General features: G+C 36.2%; 3 protein-coding genes and 1 long non-coding RNA gene across 4 annotated transcripts; 1 reads left to right on the plus strand and 3 right to left on the minus strand.

The window, feature by feature from the left end:
* Window positions 1–11205: 11205 nt before the first annotated feature.
* LOC116160608 lies at window positions 11206–12339 on the minus strand. Its single transcript, XR_004143262.1, has 3 exons — window positions 12100–12339; window positions 11797–11858; window positions 11206–11751 (listed from the first exon to the last, which is right to left on the minus strand). It is a non-coding gene; the product is annotated as an uncharacterized LOC116160608 (long non-coding RNA).
* A 1926-nt stretch (window positions 12340–14265) lies between these two features.
* LOC116167336 lies at window positions 14266–15189 on the plus strand. Its single transcript, XM_031482679.1, has 3 exons — window positions 14266–14559; window positions 14613–14762; window positions 14815–15189. Exons 1-3 carry the CDS (start codon window positions 14296–14298, stop codon window positions 15187–15189), a joined length of 789 nt encoding a protein of 262 aa, XP_031338539.1. The 5' UTR covers window positions 14266–14295.
* Window positions 15190–15217: 28 nt separating this feature from the next.
* Window positions 15218–16575, minus strand: LOC116167326 (putative nuclease HARBI1). The gene is made up of 3 exons (XM_031482670.1): window positions 16284–16575; window positions 16079–16226; window positions 15218–16031 (listed from the first exon to the last, which is right to left on the minus strand). The coding sequence occupies exons 1-3, from the start codon at window positions 16544–16546 to the stop codon at window positions 15240–15242; spliced, it is 1203 nt and encodes a 400-aa protein (XP_031338530.1). The 5' UTR covers window positions 16547–16575; the 3' UTR covers window positions 15218–15239.
* Window positions 16576–17486: 911 nt separating this feature from the next.
* LOC116158606 lies at window positions 17487–18476 on the minus strand. Its single transcript, XM_031471414.1, has 2 exons — window positions 17748–18476; window positions 17487–17689 (listed from the first exon to the last, which is right to left on the minus strand). The coding sequence occupies exons 1-2, from the start codon at window positions 18466–18468 to the stop codon at window positions 17502–17504; spliced, it is 909 nt and encodes a 302-aa protein (XP_031327274.1). The 5' UTR covers window positions 18469–18476; the 3' UTR covers window positions 17487–17501.
* Between the last annotated feature and the right edge of the window lie 668 nt (window positions 18477–19144).

Genomic DNA, 19144 nt, shown 5'->3' on the forward strand with positions numbered 1-19144 from the left:
CTCAATTGCGCCACTTGAATTAAAGCTAGCGCCATTACGGTTAAGCCGTGACAAATTTTCAAAAAGTGGGGGGGGGGGCCAACTTAACGTTTTTAAAAGTTACTTTTTTTAACATCTTTTCATACGAAATTGTACTCTCAGGTATGCGCTGAAATGCGCCGTAAAAAGATATCTTTGCGCCATTATTGTTTTTTGGTTATCCTTAAATATATTTGGGGGGGGGGGCAAGTGAACGGAATCCCCCATAACGCATTTTGCTACCGGTATTTGTGCCACTTGATACATCTGGTTATGAGCTCAATTGCGCCACTTGAATTAAAGCTAGCGCCATTACGGTTAAGCCATAAAAAATTTTTAAAAAGGGGGGGCTAACTTAACGTTTTCAAAAGTTACGTTTTTTAACATGTTTTTTCTACTACATCGTACCTTTCATCATGCGCTAAAATGCGCCGTAAACAAAAATCTTGGCGCCATTATAGTGTTTCAGAAACACTATACAGGGTGTTTTTTTGGGAGCTTTAGTTAAACGATTCTGAGAAAGTAAAATAGGTAGGTTTTTAAAAATTTGTATTTAGGAGTTACTCCGAAGGCCGAATCGATGTAAAATATTTTCAAAATGGACGCACTTCCGGAAATAACTTTTGAAAACGCTAAGTTAGACCCTCCACTTTTTAAAAATTTTTTATGGCTTAACCGTAATGGCGCTAGCTTTAATTCAAGTGGCGCAATTGAGCGCATAACCAAATGTATCAGGTGACCTAGTTACAAGGGACAAAATACGTACTGGGGGGGGGGGGCTACGTTCACTTGGCCCCCCCCAAATGTTTTTTCGGATTTCTAAAAAACGATAATGGCGCAAGAGTTATTATCGGTGGCGCATATGAGCGCATAACGAGCGCATTCATTTCAAAATAATACGACTATGAAATCTCTCAGTGGGGGGGCCAAGTTAACGGACACCTTAAGGTTTTGGAAAAGAATGTAGGATCGGTGTTCTGGGGGATATAGAATACCCCCCGGGAAGAAAGATTCGTTTGAAATGTCAAGCACATTTCAAATAATTGACCAATCATAAGCATTTCGGATGACCGTATCGTCGGATTTCGTATTCATGTGAATCCAGCTTTAATGTTTTGCAAAATAAACCAGGGGGTTTGGGTAGTATGCTCACATGAAACAAGATTCGGTGGCCATTTTCTGAACAAAGTATCATGAGAATCCTGAGTATTTTCAACGTTTTGGGGGTACACTTAGCACCGGAAGGAATACTCTCCAAGAAAAAAAGGATTGAATGACACTGTTATTCACAGCTTTCGGGAATGTAAACGATTTCACCTTTGCTGCGGAATATTGTGTTGGCTGAATATCCCCCAGACCCTTTGGTTAAGTTACCCTAAAATGTTCATGTCTCACTTATGGCTATTTTGTTGCGGGAGTGTCGTCAAATTTTCCTTTTCTGGGAGAGATTCCACACACGTGAGTCTTAAGTTTTGGAAGAAATCGTAGCACCGGGGGGTCAATACCCCCAAGGAAGAAGAAAGATTCGTTGACTATTTTCCGAAAAACTATCATGAGAATACTTTCAAAATGTTGGGTGAAAACGTAGCACGGGAAAAAGCCTGGAAAAAAGTAATTGATTTCAACTGTGCTACTGGATATTGTGTTAGCTGGGGGGTATTCCATATCCCCCTGGAGATACGTTATTATAAAATTTTCATGCTTCGCTTATGATTATTTTCTGGAGAGTGCCATCAAATTTTCCTTTTCCAGGAGATATTCTATACACGTGACCTCCTAGGGCTTAATTTTTTGCAAGAAAAGGGGCACCCGGGGGGTCTGTGTGGTATGTTCACAGGAAACAAGATTAGGTGGTCATTTTCTGAAAAAACTATGTTACCGTAAAATATTTATGGCGTGCATATGATTATTTTCTGGGGATGCCGTCAAATTTTCCTTTCCCGGAGATATTCTACACACGTGACGTTTGAAAGAAAACGTGGCACCGGGGGTTCTGGGGTGTATGGAATGGAATGATTCGGTGTCCATTTTCTGAAAAAAATATCATGATAATCCTGAATACTTTCAACATTTTGGGGGAAAACGTTTTGGAAGAAAACGTGCCACCGGGGGGATCAATACCCCCAGGAAGAAAGATTCCCGAAAAACTATCATGAGAATACTTTTCAAAATTTTGGGGGAAAACTCCCCAGGAACAAAAAAATTTATGATACTGTCCGCCCACAAAATGGCTTCTTATCAGTGAATCATATTTGTTGAAGCTTTTTCTTCATTTTGCAATATCAATTAAGTAATAAATAATTTCTCATACCTACACTACCGAATTACCTCACGCTTATTTAGTGGTTTAGAGTAGACAAGACCAACTAAGATACCTATTTTAGCTCTTAGTTACAGTGACATCTCATCTCCAGTCATCCGAAAGCTATTAATAAAACAATGCTCTCCAGACATTGAATGACGGAGAAAGCACAGGCTTCAATTCCACCAAATACTGAAAGATTTGCTCTTGAAAGTCCAGTTTATTGGAAATTTAATTACGCTTGGCATTCATTACGATTGCTTTGGCGTAAAATGCTAGCTAATTTAATAGTCAACACACTCGACATCTCAATAACCGGAATAGAATGTAAACGCTTGATCCAGTCATTCATCGCGTACCCCAGTAATTAATTGATGCCAAGTACAAAATTAAAATGGAACTTTACCACTAAATTGGATACATTGGCGAACGCTCTCTGTTATAATTAATACGCGATGCTTATTTGAATAGATGAATTAATTACGACTGAATGTTAATACTGACATTCTCATACATCGAGGTGCGTAGCGTTGCGGCGATAATATTTACGCGACCGACGACGTTATGAATTAATTCGAAATTGGGGGGGCAACTATGTCCAATAAACGCCGCAATTTGCTCGGATCTACGAATTCAATAGGTGGTGTAAATACATGCCGGTGGACAATTAGAATGAATCCTTGATGCGACATCATTCCATGTCAAACCCAATTACCGAAGTTAATTTGGTGCTATGAAAATTCAATGTTACTATACATATAGGTACTGTTGCGTGCAGTAATTCGGTCAATAAATTATTTCTTCTGGACGTCATGTCACTTTGGGTTCTTTAACTGTCCAACGTCCCCCAGATATCTATCATCACATTTCATTTGTTTCCATTTCCCTGAATTTTCCTTATGAAGACAAAAAACACTTCACATTCACTTGACAACGTTAGGGGTTTCCACCAGTTGTGATTTTGAGAAACTTTTCTACCTCTCCACCCTAGGAGGATCGGTGGTTATACGGGGACAGTCACTGACATAATTAATATTCCTCGTACTCTTCAAAAGAGAACCTCCCAAGTTCTCTGTATTCCTTCCGCATTTAATAATGTGTATTAGAAGCCTTCCATTAACATTGCTCCATGACAATGATTATTGCGACAATGGATGCCATGGAATTACTCAGTATTGCCTAAACTTGTCGGTGGAAACGACTTTAATTGACTCGCAACCGTTTAGTAATTTCAAAATGGAGAAAACATTTTAAATTATTTGAAGATAGCAAGAATGTGATCCGCAATTAAAATCGTGCACCTCGAAATAAACGCCGGCCTTTTGTGTCTATAATGAGATGAAAGCACTTGCCTTAGAAAACACGATTTTCTTAACTAAAATGAACAAGAGAAACTTTTGTGTTTTCCTACCTTGAAACCAAAATAAACAGTCTTTGAATGAACAAATTTATTTCCTCGCTCTAAACCTCTTTCACTATATAATTATATATTGCTATGTAGAAAAGTATGTAGATATACCACTTATCTTCAATGCACGAACAAGTAATATAACAATACGGGGCTTTGTTCGACTTTTGAATAAGTACCTACCAAGTGTAATCCCAAATGAAAATAGTTATTTACGTAACAACCACTTATGAAATGATGGATTTTACTTGATTCATGATTCGCTCGCTTCGCCAAAAATCAAACAAAAAGAGCCTTTTTAACTGAATCGTTAATAATAATAGCTACATCGTATCTAAACCAACTCATATATTTAATATTGACTTAGATAATGCTATGCGTGCTTGGTCAACGGCCATATCTAATGAATTATAGCAAATCTCTGGCCCATTTACTTATGTAAATAGGGAAGCGTATTGAAACCAAAACGGAGATACCTATTTGCTCGATTTTTGAGAAAAAGCTGTGACATCAAAACATCAAACTACTATTAGTCCCGGCTAAATAGCTCGAAAATAATTTATTTTCAAAAAAAAAAATAGTTACCGGGCAAAACCGGATTTTTCAGGCAAGTGAAATTGGGAAAAAATAATTAAAACAGCTGAATTTTTCCGCAGGTGAAATTACGGGGGTTGAAAGTGGTGTTTTGTAAATTGTGGCACAAGTATGGAAATGTTATCGAGATTTAAAAAATGATCAACTTTTGTATCTGCACTATTTTCACAAAACCTCCAATTTTCGTAGAAAAACCGGAAAAACTGTTTTTTTTTCGTTTTTTATTCCTATTTTTGCGAAAAAAAGTCGTAGGGGTTTGAAATTTGGAAGAAACAGCTTGTTTTCTGATAAAAAAAGGAGATAATTTTTTGGGCCCGTAAAGTTGAACCGTTTTCAAGATCTCACGATTTCTGAAAAAAACCACCTTTTTTTCAAGGGGGTGAAAAATCTATTTTTTTTCATCGTACAGAGGTGCGCGGGGTAGCAAAATTTTCGTAAGGACTTACATTTTAATAATCAAAAATAAAAAATATTATTCCAATAGAAAAATTTTAAGAAAAGCGGCAAAAACTGAGAGAACAGCTTTAAGATATAGCGTTTTTGACAGTAGGTAAATAGCGTTTTTGCAACTAAATTAACGTATTGGATCCGCTCTAAGTTTTTGAAATCTGTCTTCTCTCTCCTGTTTAATGTTGCTAAAAATTTTTCTCTTGTTTCCTAGTGCCCAACTGCTTTAATTGAAGCATCTCATTTCTTTTTTCTGCATTTTTACCGCAATAAAAGCAATTCGAAGTAAAATCGAATTCTTTTGCTTCCTGAACAATTTGTTTGTTCACCAACTCTTCTTGCTGCCTGAGCCTGTTTACAGCTGATGGGATTAATCTGGGCCTGTTAATTTACAGGAACTATGAATAAAATCCTTACGAAGTTTATTCCAAGTTTTTACATCAACGCAACACGTTTATAAAATGAAAATCAACAGTCACAGCCTTATTTCGATTCCATTACCCGCATCTATGAAGCACTGGACAATAAACAACACGTCATAGGAATCTACTTTGACCTTTCTAAAGCCTTCGACATCGTCAACCACAATATATTATTGAAGAAATTGGAGTCATATGGTATCACAGGCATTCCGCTCAAATTACTGAGCTCCTTTCTAACGGGGAGGTCTCAGTTTGTTGAACTCTCCGGTCAATTTGGCAACGTAACGAATCATAAATTCAAATCGTCTGAACTGGACTACAAAATTGGAACGCCCCAGGGATGCACCTTAGCTCCACAACTCTTCGCGATTTTTGTCAACGACCTGGATAGGAAGTTTAACGACCCGAGCATTTCTCTTTGCAAGTATGCAGACGACACCTCCTTAGTGATATCGGATCCTAATTTAGACACCCTAGCACAAAAGGCCTGTGATGCTATAACATGCATAAGAGAGTGGTGCGATTCTAACCAGCTAAAATTAAACGAAACCAAAACTGGCGTAGTAAGCTTCTGCAATAGCCGAAATAACCAAGCGAGACGTCCTAACATTATCATTAATGGGAAACTGTTGCGCATTACCAGTGGTGAACGCTTCCTTGGAGTAACTGTAAGTGACAATCTAAATTGGAGCTCTCACATCGATCAAATCTGCTCGAAACTAAGAAGTGCATGCTATGCAATTATATGTTTGAGGCCCGTGGTAGGGCAGTCTGCTCTACTGAAGTACTACTATGCCCAGGTCCAAAGTCAACTACACTACGCCATTATTATATGGGGCAACTCCAATGCAACTGTCAGACTGCTGTTACTGCAAAAACGGATCGTACGTCATATGTGTAACTCTGGCATGCGTGACCACTGCAAACCTCTTTTTAAACGCTTGCAAATAATGACTGTGTACTCCCTATATATCTATAACTGTGTGCAATTCGTTTTCGACAACTCATATCAGTTTACAACGAACGAAGAGATCCGCAGCTGTGACAGGAAGACTCGTTTCGGTTCTAAGATCACTGTCCCTCGACATAATACCACCCTGTTCGAGAACTCTCCAAAATACATGTGCATTAAACTTTTCAACAGCCTCCCTATTGATCTCCTGAAATGCAATCAGGGCCTCCTTCTCCTTTATGTCTAAGGTTAAAATGTTCTTTCTTGATAATCCGTTCTATAGTGTCAACGAATACCTCTGCAAAACCTAATTATGTCTTTCTGTGTGTTATATGTAAATGCGTGTTACTGTTAGTCTGGTTGTAGTCAATTCTGTAGTTTGTATGTATTTTTCAAGTCGCGTAAAATTTGAAATGACGTTTCCAATATTACCTATTTACACTGTAATCAAAATGGAAAAAATAAATAAATATGAAATACCTTTAGGTACGTGTTTTTATTGTAATGCTAAAAATTTAGTTTGGGGGGACGTGGAACAGCATCGCTGTTTTGCAGGAAAGTGTTTATTAAGCGTTGGAGCCAATAATATTCTATATTGCGGAGAGGGTAAGTAATTAACAAGTAGGTACTTTGCATAAGGTGGGTTTATGCAACATTTAAGATTTAACATTTAACAATTAAGATTTAAGATTTAACATTTAAGAAAAACCACTCAGTTTATGTACCATTTAACAATTAAGAAAACAGCCAATCAGAAAGGAGTAGGCTATTTCCAGTTTACTGTCATTTTTTCCATTAAATAACCTTCAAATTTAGTATTAGATAATTAGAATAGGAAGTATTTTGATTATAGGGGTTGTTAACTTGTTAGAGTTAGGTATAGGTATTTTTCAATAAATAGGGATAGTTTTATCGTAAGGGTAGTGGTAATTTTATAATCAGAGCCGCTTTCCTTTCAAATGATCTAAGATTTTAAGTGAACCACTCCCAACTACTCTATTCTGAAGTTGAATGGAACACTCATTTTGTTTACCAAAAAACACCTAACCTAAAAATTGGTTTTGTAGTTAATTATGGATTTATTACCAGTCATTATTAATCTATTGGAAGGTCCAGAAACTAGTGGGAGCAGTAGTGAAAGTAGTACTGATTCTGAGGTTGAGGAATATGCTAGAATTGTACGAATTGAAGGATATATTGAAAGAGTAGTTGTAAATTATAGTGAAACAACATTTAAATCGCATTTTCGAATGCACAAATTAATAGTGTACCAGTTAGCTAGTAGACTGGAAAACAGTGGTTTCATCCCTGTTCATGAACACGGAAAAATGAAAATATCAAGTGAAAAGGCCATGCTTATGACATTATGGTACCTTGGAAACACGGAATCATTTAGGCAGGTTTCTGATCGTTTTGATGTGTCACTGAGCTCTGCTCACCGTGTAATTGAAAGGGTATTAAATTGTATACTGTCTCTACGTACTGAGTACATTAAGTGGCCAACGCAGGAGGAAACAGAAGTTATATTGTCACGTAGAGAAATTTCAGTTCATATTTCAGATGCAAATGTAGGTCAGAACTTAGATCAGCATCCTGTGAGTCTTAAGGAAATTATGTAAAGTAGAATCAGTTTAAGATTATCACCAAAGCTTCCTTCTTTCTTGGATAATTGATGTTGTATAATGTACCACGAACAGGACTTTGTGTTTATACAAGGCCTCGTGAGTAACGGGAACATCAGTCATCTAGGGTGTTAACAGGAAGGAATTGACGTATGAGATCCGAAGGTATAAATGGGAGATGCAGGGATGTGCTAGAGATAGTTGGTGGTATTGGTACACGAGAATCATGTTCGAAATCGATCCCGGAAGAAACCATCCATGTAGAGGACCTGCATGAACCAAGGGAGGTCAGCCTAACAGGGAGTTGTGGAAGTCTTTGTTCCGCAAAAGGAACAGAGCAAGTGTTCGTTGTAAGTAAACGAATGGAACCGCATCCGGAGCGTGTTGGGTGTTCTCCAAGAAGTTTTCAAACTCAAGGGGAATATTAGGGGAAGTCACCAACACTATCCCTTCGTTACTACACCACAATAAAAGGTATACCTATTAACAAAGTAAATGATGATAAAATTCAGACTTGAGATTAGAGATGTTAGATTTCGTGAGAGTATAGTTATTATAAATTTTGTTATTATCAATATTATAAAACTATTTATTATATAAGTCGATTTTACATGATTTGGTTTCTTTAACCAATCATTTAACGTACTTACCAGAATAGGTAACGGATTGAATATTCATTGGACGAACCAACAAATACTTTTCATGCTAAAACACCCTCCACGACGTCATTTGGGAGGACTAAATTAAACCGTATATATATATTATTTACCCTTGTCTAGCGATTGTTCAATCAACTCTATTTCTGTGTTAGAAGAAATGATGGGAAGAAATTAAATGTAAATTGTAAATTGCAATGAGGAATTAACGGTGTTTCTGTCAGTCCATTAACAAAAGAAAAAATAAGAAAATAAATAAAAATTATCAAGTAGGAAGAAACGAGATGCATTTAATTATATTAGGATTTCTTTTAGTTAAACTCATTCATGGTAGTATGGCAAAAGTGGAAGTCACATCAGGAATTTATCTAGAAAGACTACCCAACATAAGTTTTTACCAAAGTACACGACAAGTTATTTTTAGAGTGCGGAAGCCTCAGAGCATTTTGGATAAGTTACAATGTCGTGTACACTTTTGTTTGAAATACCGCTATATTTGTGATCTATTAACCGAAATTAATTACTTTAGCAATTTTCGTAAAAATCCCACAGCTACAAGTAGCGATATTTTACTAAACGACGGTGAATTATTTGATTTTCAGCTTGCTACACGAAACCATTTGAAGAAGATCTTTGCAAGTGATTACGAAATCAGTGTTTTAATGAGTAGATTTGGTAAGCGAGATCATGTCAAGTTACATGAGATTCCATTTCCAGATTTATTATCGCTAAATTATAATACTACATGTACAGATTCACAACTCAAAGATCTTGTTTTAATGGAATTACAGATGAAATACGATAATAGTAGAATGTTGGTCAGTATGTGTCAATTGAAACGTTTGGTTGTAGAATTCGTACCATTAGAATTGTTATCAAAAATTTTGAATAGCTTAATTTTAGAAATAATTAACGAAAAATATGTTTTAGCATTAGGATCATTAACGCAATTCTATACGATGCCACTAGTTGAGTGCATCCTGTCGGAACAAACAATATTGGTCGGCGTACACATACCGCTACTTAAAAAGGACCTTCAGGGACTGCACATGATGAAAGTCCTTACTCCGCCTTATGCATGGGACAACTATACCTGCTCTGTTACCATACCAGTGTTAAATGTGGCCTTGCAGAAAACCAATTCCACTTGGAAAATATTCGTACCTAGATGCGACCCAATACGAGAGGAATTATGCTTCATCAGTGACTACAGAGATGAAGAAAACCTCGGCATATCCTGTGTTCAACAAACCGTCAGAGGAGGATCATTTAGGCAATTTGCAACCAATTGCCCTATTTCCTGCAGAGAAACTGGAAACGATAGTCAGTTCGTTACACCCCTCAACAGCCACCGAACCTTAGTTACCCATCCAAGAGATTCCTTACTTGTGAAATGCGAACACGAAACGCACGAATTGCAGACCGGAGAGAAAGTAGGGGCATTAAGCATTGACGTTCCGTGCGGATGCTATTTAGAAGCTGACGAAGATAGATTTAGTCCTATCTATTCATGTGTGAACAAGCTGGTGACGGTCGGGCAACATCAAATAGTACCGGCGGCCTGGACTCATTATACAGGTCTATCCCTTCCGAAGTGGGGAGACCCAGCCCTATCCTTCGAAAAATTGAACGATTGTATTGACCCTCAATGGATAATTACCCAATTCCCTGAAAACACGATTCCAATCACCACATATTTCCTTGTTGTACTTTACTTCCTTGTATTTATTCTGTTCGTACTTTATTCCTACCTGATTATGTATCATTGCCGTAGCTACCGGTTACATCAAATTCAAAGAAGAACCACAACACCAATGGAGCTGTCAACCGTAAGACCCACTAGTATGAGAGCCAGCCCAACATTAGCAAGGAGACCTCTACCTAAGCTACCAGTATCTGTTGAGACTTCCTTACCTGAAACTGAAAACGACTATTTGCAACCCATTCTGCAGACACCACCGATCTCCAACGAGGAAATTAGGCCACCAACGCCATCAACGTCAACGGGAATAACAACTTATGAGCCACACCCAACTACAGGAAGTGTTCCGTTGGGATTATCTTCTACATATGTACGAATGGACAAATTTATGGCAATCGGTAACACACGAATTCGTAAGTGAAGTGCGAACATAGATGTGCGGGACATTACTTACACACTTACCTAATTCGGCATAAGTCAAATTACTAATTGAACATTAATATTCACCACTTTAACGATAACAGACTGTAATGTTATACGAACTGTAAACTACTAAATGTGAACGTAACGAAAAATTTTGGCTTGTGTTAGATAAGACTTGCGGTATGGTATGTCCGGACCAATCTACCGAACTTAGAATTTTTTTTTATCTTATACTTACCTAGCTAGTAAGATATGCAATTATTTTGTTTTTTTTTCTTTTTCTTATGTATTATTTTATGTATTCATTTGTACTTCATTTTTATTGTCTTTTTTTTATATGATGTATTTTAGATAGTATTAAGAGCATGGTAGTAATCAGTCCTAAACATCCCAGCATTTCTTATGCATTCGGATTCACGTCATTTCACTCCTTTAGTATGATTTCCTTGAGGACAAGGAATTTTCAAGCGGGAGGCAAATGTCACGTAGAGAAATTTCAGTTCATATTTCAGATGCACCTAAGTCAGAAATTAGATCAGCACCCCGGGAGTCTTAAGGAAATTATGTAAAGTAGAATCAGTCTAAGATTATCACCAAAGCTTCCTTCTTTCTTGGATAATTGATGTTGTATAACGTACCACAAACAGGAGGTGTTTATACAAGGCCTCGTGAGTAACGGGAACATCAGTCATCTAGGGTGTTAACAGGAAGGAATTGACGTATGAGATCCGAAGGTATAAATGGGAGATGCAGGGATGTGCTAGAGATAGTTGGTGGTATTGGTACACGAGAATCATGTTCGAAATGTAAGTACCTTTCTTTATATCCTTTGGCACTTCTTTTTACATTGCTTGACTAAATACATGTATAAAACAAATGGTCGTTATGTGTGTTCGTTGAGACCGTGATCCTGGTTGAAAGTCACACCACCTCTTGTAAATGCGAGCTACAACCCCAGAGTGTGACAATATCTAAAGCTTTCGCCACCAAATTTGGCAGTCAAAATGTAATTGGAGCAATTGATGGATGTCATGTGAGAATTCGGAGGCCAAAAAATGATCAAGACTCATACATCAATAGAAAAGGATACTTTAGTTTGCTAATACAAGGAACTGTCAATAGCTTCAGGCAATTTATTGACGTGTATTGTGGAGAGCCGGGATCTCTGCATGATGCTCGGTTGTTAAGGAGGTCCTCACTGTATTCTAAAGCCGAAAATAATGTTAATTTCTTTGGCAATAAATACTTACTGGGTGATTCAGCATATCCATCTCTGAGTTGGTTAGTACCTCCATTTAAGGACAACGGTGCCCTAAGTAACAATCAAAAAGTGTTTAATTTTAAACATTCATCGACACGCATTATTGTTGAACATGTGTTTGGACTTTTGAAGGGGAGGTTCCGCAGGCTACAACATTTAGAGAACTTAAATATCAATATCTGTGTGAAAATTATGATGGCTTGTTGTGTGCTTCACAATATTTGTGAAAGCAAACATGATAATACAGTAATAGAACCTTATGACATAAGTAGTGATGTTAATAGTGAAATACCATTGCAGTCAGATGTAAAAAACGTAACCAGGCATCGGAGAGAACAAATATTTGAAGAAATGTTTTCGTAATCAGATTATATGTTTTATTTTTTATTTCATGAAATAAACAAATATTTATAGTAACATATAACATATTCCCAATGTAATATTACATAATTTAAAAAACGAAATTACTATTCATATTGAAACAACATAATTACAACTATTTATGAGTTTAACTTATTTAAAATTTCTTGTAAGAGATTCACTTTCTGTTCCTCAACTTTGTTCCTTATCTCAAGAAGTCTCATTTTTTCCTTATGTCTTTCATGTTTTCTCCTAAATTCCTCTTTTTTTATTTGTAGAATGCTTCCTTTTTTTTCTTTACTTCGTGTCAGTGTGGGTGTTGATGACCGTGATGATGACGGAGAGGACATTGCAGACATCTCGGGAGGTGGCAATGTGTCGGGTAAATTTTGTAAGTTATTAGATTCTAATGTATGTGTCGCACTGCTCGATGGTTTTTCACCTAGAACCCCATCCATTTCAGAAAAAAATAAAAATCTAGTTGGTCCTCTTCCGGTTTTTAGCATGTTATCTTTTGCAGTTTTATAAGATCGCATTAAGTTTTTCCACTTATTGTGGCACACGGTAGCGTTCACCTGAAAGCCATTGCTTATCAGATCATTTGCAACATTTTCGAAAATGAATTTCCTTTTTTTAGGATGGTTTTCATCCTCAATGTGCACTTCCATTGACTTAATAAGACACAACGTCTCGTCATGCGACCAGCTGTGACGGTCGTTTTCCAAGTACTGTTCCAAATTGTCCGATGCCGGTTCCAAGTTCTCTACACGACTTTGATTTGAGGCAACTGTACTAATAGAACTACCGGTAACTTTTGCGTGAAATAATAGACTTTGTGCAAATGCATGATCTATAAAATATAGTAATTAGCAAAATTTGATTACATAGAAATAGTTATATAAACCTGTCATTGCACGATTGTAATCAGTTTCTGATACACATAATTTATATTGTACGTCGTCTTCCTCTAGGATTAATTCCATTATTGTTTCGTGATATTACCCAAGCAAAATATTTTAAGCAAAGATGTAAATAAAGAACTAAGGTTATGTTTACTGATCTACTCTAATGCTCCCGCGAAAAAGGTCGTGCATGAGGGGAAGAGGGAAACATGAACCAGATCAAAATGATCTGTGGTAATGGAACACACCGGAGCTCTTCAGAGTTACTCGATCAGCTCTGATCAGTTGAAAGGAAAGCGGCTCAGAATGGATCGAGAGGACACGGCAATGATGTGCTTATTTTTCATACATTGCATAATCAGTTTAATATCTCCCATTTTTAAATGAAGAGGTGTAATGAAAAAATAAACAAAAAGTAACCTAACCTTAAACTTTGATTACGTTTCCATACACCGCTAAATATGCAGAAAGCGTTCGTTTACTCGCAGACGAATCTGAAATATCTAAACGGATCCCGCTCCACTCCGCGAGCTCGAAACCGAACGCACCAGTAGTAGCACAGATGACAGATGTGTTATGATAAGGTTATGATCGAAGAAACAGCTGCACGAAGTTCGAGACGTTATACCAATTCCCCCATTTATGTAACTCTGTGGAATTAAATTCCCTAGATATTTCCGTAAGAAATTCGTAAAGTTGAACAAACTTCAACTTTACGTTTACCTTACGTAACCGCGCAAAGTATACGTAATACATACAAATTACGTAACCTGACTCTGAACAGGTGCATTGGTTTTTATTGTTTCAACTTTACGTTTACACTATGTGTGTCTATATGCTTACGCTCATTGTGAACAAGCACATTAAAGGCCGTTTGACATTTATGTAAATTTTGTAACAAATTTACATGCAAATTGTGTGCAAAAATTTACAATAGTGGCAAACATAAATTCTTGTATTAAATTTGTAAAAATATTTTAGTTGTGAAATATATAGAACTTGTTCTACATTCTGTGTAAATCGACGCGTAAATCTGCGCAGACTGCTAATTGCATTCGTTATGTTTTGACGCCTTTTCTGACATTTACTGGAAGAAAAGAAGAGGTTAGTTTGTGTCTTTGTGAATTTCTTTAGTACAACCAAAGATATTAATACTACTAGTATTATCTTTGGTACAACCACGACAGACGGTTCGTTATAAACTATTTTCGTGTTGTGTGATAAAAATGTCGTGGTCAAACAGAGAAGTTAGGGTATTAATTGAAGAAGTGCAAAAATATCCCTGCCTCTACCTAGTGAAATCGGCTAATTATAAAAATAAACACGCACGTAACGAAGCATTAGCTTCAATTGTTAAGGCACTTTTGCCATTACGACCCGGAGTTTGCGAAAATGACATAAAAGCCAAATTCAACGGCATTAAAAGTAACTTTTTTAGTGAACATCGCAAAGTTTTAGCCTCTCAGAAGAGTGGTGCCGGCTCAGATGATGTAAGTTCTCCATTCCTTTACCCATGGATGTCTAATTGATTAATTTGTTACAGGTATACAAACCCACATTGTGGTATTACGATCTTCTTGTGTTTCTATTAGAACACTATGAAACACGATCCGCATATGACTCATTAGGAGAAGCATCACAAACTCAAACGCAGAATGAAACCATCACAGAAAGTCTAGAGGAGGAAGTGATGGTGATGCTTTCTTCTCTTATCGTTAGAAAAATACTAAACATCTGTATTACAGGAAGAAGACACAGTATATATGTTAGATACCGAAACTGGAATGCTAATCCCAGAATCTAATATTAGTGAGATTGATAGGGAACAACCACCGATACTCAACACACCCAAGACAAATTGCAACAGCAATCGCAAAAGGAAGAAGACCAGCAATGAAGATAATTCACAATTTTTTATGGAATCAACTAAAGCTCTTCAAAATTTAACGGCGGCCATGCAGTCAAAACAGAGTGATAAGTTGCTAGGTGACAAAAACCAAATTTTGGCTAATTACATCGTTTCAAAACTAGCAAAAATTCACGAGGAAATTAAAGAAGAAATAGAAATGAAAATTGTAAATATTTTATTTGAGGGGATACAACGGTCAAACAATTTGTAGTTATAAGCACTAATATGAATAACCTACTTTCATTTCATTTAATTAAATGTTTATAAATTATGTGTTTTAACAGAATCCTCCTGCCATGCAACTGCGCCTTCCGGAGAATTAAAATACATTTTATAATTATTTCTAATGTCCCTTGCACTATTACTAGAGTTATTTGATCCTTGTCTACACAATGTCTCTAAATATAATGGTACACTGGTTTCTTCAGTAAAAATATTTCCATTATTATATACGGGATCATTTTCATGGCATAAATAATTATGAAGGACCACACACGCATGTGTTATAATTTGAACTTTGTTAACGCAGAGGTTAATTGGATTTAGCAGCACTCTAAAACGGTTGGCTAACATTCCAAAGCTATTTTCGATCATGCGTCTCGCTCTACTTAATCTGTAGTTAAAGATTCTGGTGTCATGGCAAAGGCCTCGTTGTGGATAGGGCTTCATCAAGTTGATTAATAACGGAAAAGCATCGTCTGCTACAATAACATATGGTGCTGTATTGCGAGTACCTGGTAAAAAATCAGGTGGAGGTATATTAAGACTATTATTATTCAACGCCCTTGCTAATGAACTACGATGAAAGATGCCACCATCACTAACTCTTCCATTTACACCAAGATTTACATATGTAAACCTGTACTTTGCATCACATAACGCTAACAAAACAATGCTGTGTGTCCCCTTATAATTATAATAATAAGCTCCATCAGAGATAGGAGGCCTAAAGTTAATGTGTCTGCCATCTAGGGCACCTATACAGTGTGGGAAATTCCACAGATCATAGAATTCCTGGGCAATTTTCTTCCACTCTTCTTCAGTATCTGGAGTCTAGAATGTAGAAATTTTTATACTAGTTACTATGATTTATTTCTTACCTTTAGATATTTTGGTGACAAATGTTGTATAATTGCAGTGCATACCAAAGGAACAAATCTGGAGATGGTGCTTTCATGAACTCTAGTGCTGTACATTAATGATCTATAGCTCTCTCCCGTTGCAAGAAATCGCAGTGTTATTTGCAACCTAAAAGAAAATATAGCTAGTAATAATATCAAGTTAGGTAGGCATGCTTGTAGTTACTTGTCTGTGGTGGAGATAGGTTCTCTCATGAATGTAACTTCTTTTCTTATGTCCTCATCAAGCAAATTTAATAAGAAATTAAACTGATGTACAGATAATCGTAAAAAGTTTTTGTATGAATTGGGATCTTCTGATCTTAGTTCTTGATTTAGCATGTTCACCACACCTCTACCTCGAATTCTACGATGTATCCATTCACGACACCATCTTCGTGAACGCCTTTTTTCTTTATTTAATAGCATTACACCAGCACGTGTAAGCATGCAGACAACGATGGCTGAACACACACATTCTATATCATCTTCATCTATAACAAATTCTCGTTAAACCGATAAAATTAAACTACAAATTCATTAGTTTTACAAAAATGTAACCAGTCTATCTGAATAATATTATGATATGAAATGAAATATAATCAGCTGTTCAAAAGTTTGAAGTACGCAATCGCAGTTTTTAAATAATTTACGTATGTTGCAAACATCTACATTCCATGCAAAATTTGTTAGCAATTTTGTTAGCAATTTTAAACGCTTTCCACGTTTGTAAATTTTTGATAAAATTCGGATGTAAATTTGTTACAAAATTTACATAAATGTCAAACGGCCTTAAATCAACTTGTATTTATACCAAACAGCTGATTAATTGTACTTACGCACGCGCACATTATTCACATAAATGGGTTGGCTACACTGTGTTACAACTTCATGGTTGTTAACTTTTCAATCTTGTAAAACGTAAACATACGATTACAAGGTGAGCACGAGAATACAAATAATTTTCAATATTGTAAAAGTCACTTGAAAAGTTTCTTGAAAAGGTTTCAATATTGAAAAGTTTTCAAGATACACGAGAATAGGACTGAGGGCCAGTTGTACAATGTCAGTTAAAACTTAAGTTTGTAGATTAAACTGTAGATTTTAGGTTTCTGCTGTTGTACAATCAACGGTAATAGAGAAATCTGCAGTTAAATCTTTACTGGCACCTTACCTTACGGTAAAACATAGAAAACTGCAGTTTGACAAAAAAACGGCACACGTACGAACATTGTTTACATTTTGTGTAAGGTTATGTTAATTGGTAACTACAACTACTGAATATCAAGTGAATATGAATGAAATATTTGATATATTTGAGGAATTAATGTCGGATGATGAGGAAATAATTAATTTTGTTGAAAGACCCCGTCGCCGTAAACAGTTTACTTCTTTATTTAACATTTTAATTTGTAATTGCAGTTTCGTTATGTTTTATCTTCTGAAGGTGCTCCTCATGCTGTAACTTAATTTGTTGAGTTTGAGCCTGAATTTGTAGGTTAATTAATTCTAATCGAGCATGTGAAAGAGCATTAATCTTCTCTCGACAATCATTTGTTAAATCGTTTTTCCCTTTTTTTGCTGTTCTGACATCTGAAATAACAGGTGTGGGATTAGGATTACCCATAAATGTTCTATAATGTTTACTCACTTGTTATGCGTTTTCGTTTTACTGCAATCGGAGTGGTGGTTGTAACTGGAACACTTGGTTTACCTGTGTCACTCTGATCATTAGAGGCCATTGGGACTACATCACTTAATTCGGTGTCATTCATGTTATTATCATCAGCTATACTTTCAATTTCATTCAATTCATCTGAAGAAACTACAGTGCAATGTACTGTCTTATCTTGTGCAACAGTAAGAACTGGAGTCTTTATGGTTTTCAGTTTGTCTGGAGTCCAGCCGGACCATTTCATCGATTCAACTGTCACATCAGCACCATCATTAACTACTTCGATTACATCACTATCAAACTGATTAATTAGCCCTTCTAAACTAATTCCAATAATTTCTTTTATTTTTTGATCTGTTTCAGTTATTAATACCGGTTTATCGACACCTCCACCCGTTTTATATACATTTCGCTTTTCGGTTGCAAATTTTTTTTTTGCATTTTTTTTTAGATTCTCATATTTACCTTTAATATTTTTACAACTTCTATATACATCATTATTGGCATTAAATTCGTTAGTAATTTCCTCCCATGTGGTTTGTTTTTGTTTCCATGTAATTGCGTCTGTTTTTTTATTTTCTATAATGACCTTATATTTATTAACTAAGGTCATTAACAGTTGTACTTCTTGTTCTTTAAATTTTCCATACTTATATTCAGATTCCATTTTCAAGCAAGAGAAACAACTCGGTTTCATACACCATTCATAAACATAACCTCCAACCTGATTGCTAAAATTAACATACATGAAGTTGCAGACATACCTAGGGCGTTCAGAAAATTTGTTAAAATTAAACTTCACTGTAAATGAACTTGTACAACACAACAAATGTTAACTGAAGTTAAAACTGAAGATTATGGTTTGTTTCAATCTGCAGTTTAAACCTACATTGTACAACTGGCCCTGAATGAGTAGTGACGCGGAAGCACATGCAACTACTTGTCTTGTTGCTGCCATTTTATTTAAGTCACAAATTCGCGCAAAACTACGGATCGACGGCAAACGAGCAATTCGTCTGAGTTTGCTTTGTGGAGACAGGGGATGAAAACAATTGATTGCAAACGCTTGCAAACGTTCGCGAACGTTTGTGAACAATGCTTTTTTGGTGGAGTCGCACCTTTACATAAATGTTAAATCTTAGGCTGGATCCCCATGCGCGGAAAAGCGGAAACGCGGAATGAAATTAAACGTTGTGATTGGTTGGAAGTCCGCCATATGCAACGTTTGTGTATTGCGCTTTCGTTCCGCTAAAACTTCAACTTTGTTCAACTTTATGCGGAATCCGTGAAAAAGATTGAGGTTATATTATACCTAATTGTTTACATGTTTTTCCTCTAAAATGAGCCAAGTAAGAATATATATTGTGTTATAA

The sequence above is a fragment of the Photinus pyralis genome, unplaced genomic scaffold (assembly GCF_008802855.1).
Source record: "Photinus pyralis isolate 1611_PpyrPB1 unplaced genomic scaffold, Ppyr1.3 Ppyr1.4_LG1, whole genome shotgun sequence".
NCBI lineage: Eukaryota > Metazoa > Arthropoda > Insecta > Coleoptera > Lampyridae > Photinus > Photinus pyralis.

Bases quoted from the DNA above. Each gene is read 5' to 3' on its own strand.
- LOC116167326 (XM_031482670.1), bottom strand. From the start codon at position 16,546: ATGCTTACACGTGCTGGTGTAATGCTATTAAATAAAGAAAAAAGGCGT. The intron at 16,227-16,283 runs GTAACTACAAGC...ATTTTCTTTTAG, and splicing joins CCTATCTCCACCACAGACAA to GTTGCAAATAACACTGCGAT. The intron at 16,032-16,078 runs GTAAGAAATAAA...TCTACATTCTAG, and splicing joins TGTCACCAAAATATCTAAAG to ACTCCAGATACTGAAGAAGA.
- LOC116167336 (XM_031482679.1), top strand. From the start codon at position 14,296: ATGTCGTGGTCAAACAGAGAAGTTAGGGTATTAATTGAAGAAGTGCAA. The intron at 14,560-14,612 runs GTAAGTTCTCCA...AATTTGTTACAG, and splicing joins GTGGTGCCGGCTCAGATGAT to GTATACAAACCCACATTGTG. The intron at 14,763-14,814 runs GTGATGCTTTCT...TCTGTATTACAG, and splicing joins GTCTAGAGGAGGAAGTGATG to GAAGAAGACACAGTATATAT.
- LOC116158606 (XM_031471414.1), bottom strand. From the start codon at position 18,468: ATGAAACCGAGTTGTTTCTCTTGCTTGAAAATGGAATCTGAATATAAG. The intron at 17,690-17,747 runs GTGAGTAAACAT...CTGTTATTTCAG, and splicing joins AAAACGAAAACGCATAACAA to ATGTCAGAACAGCAAAAAAA.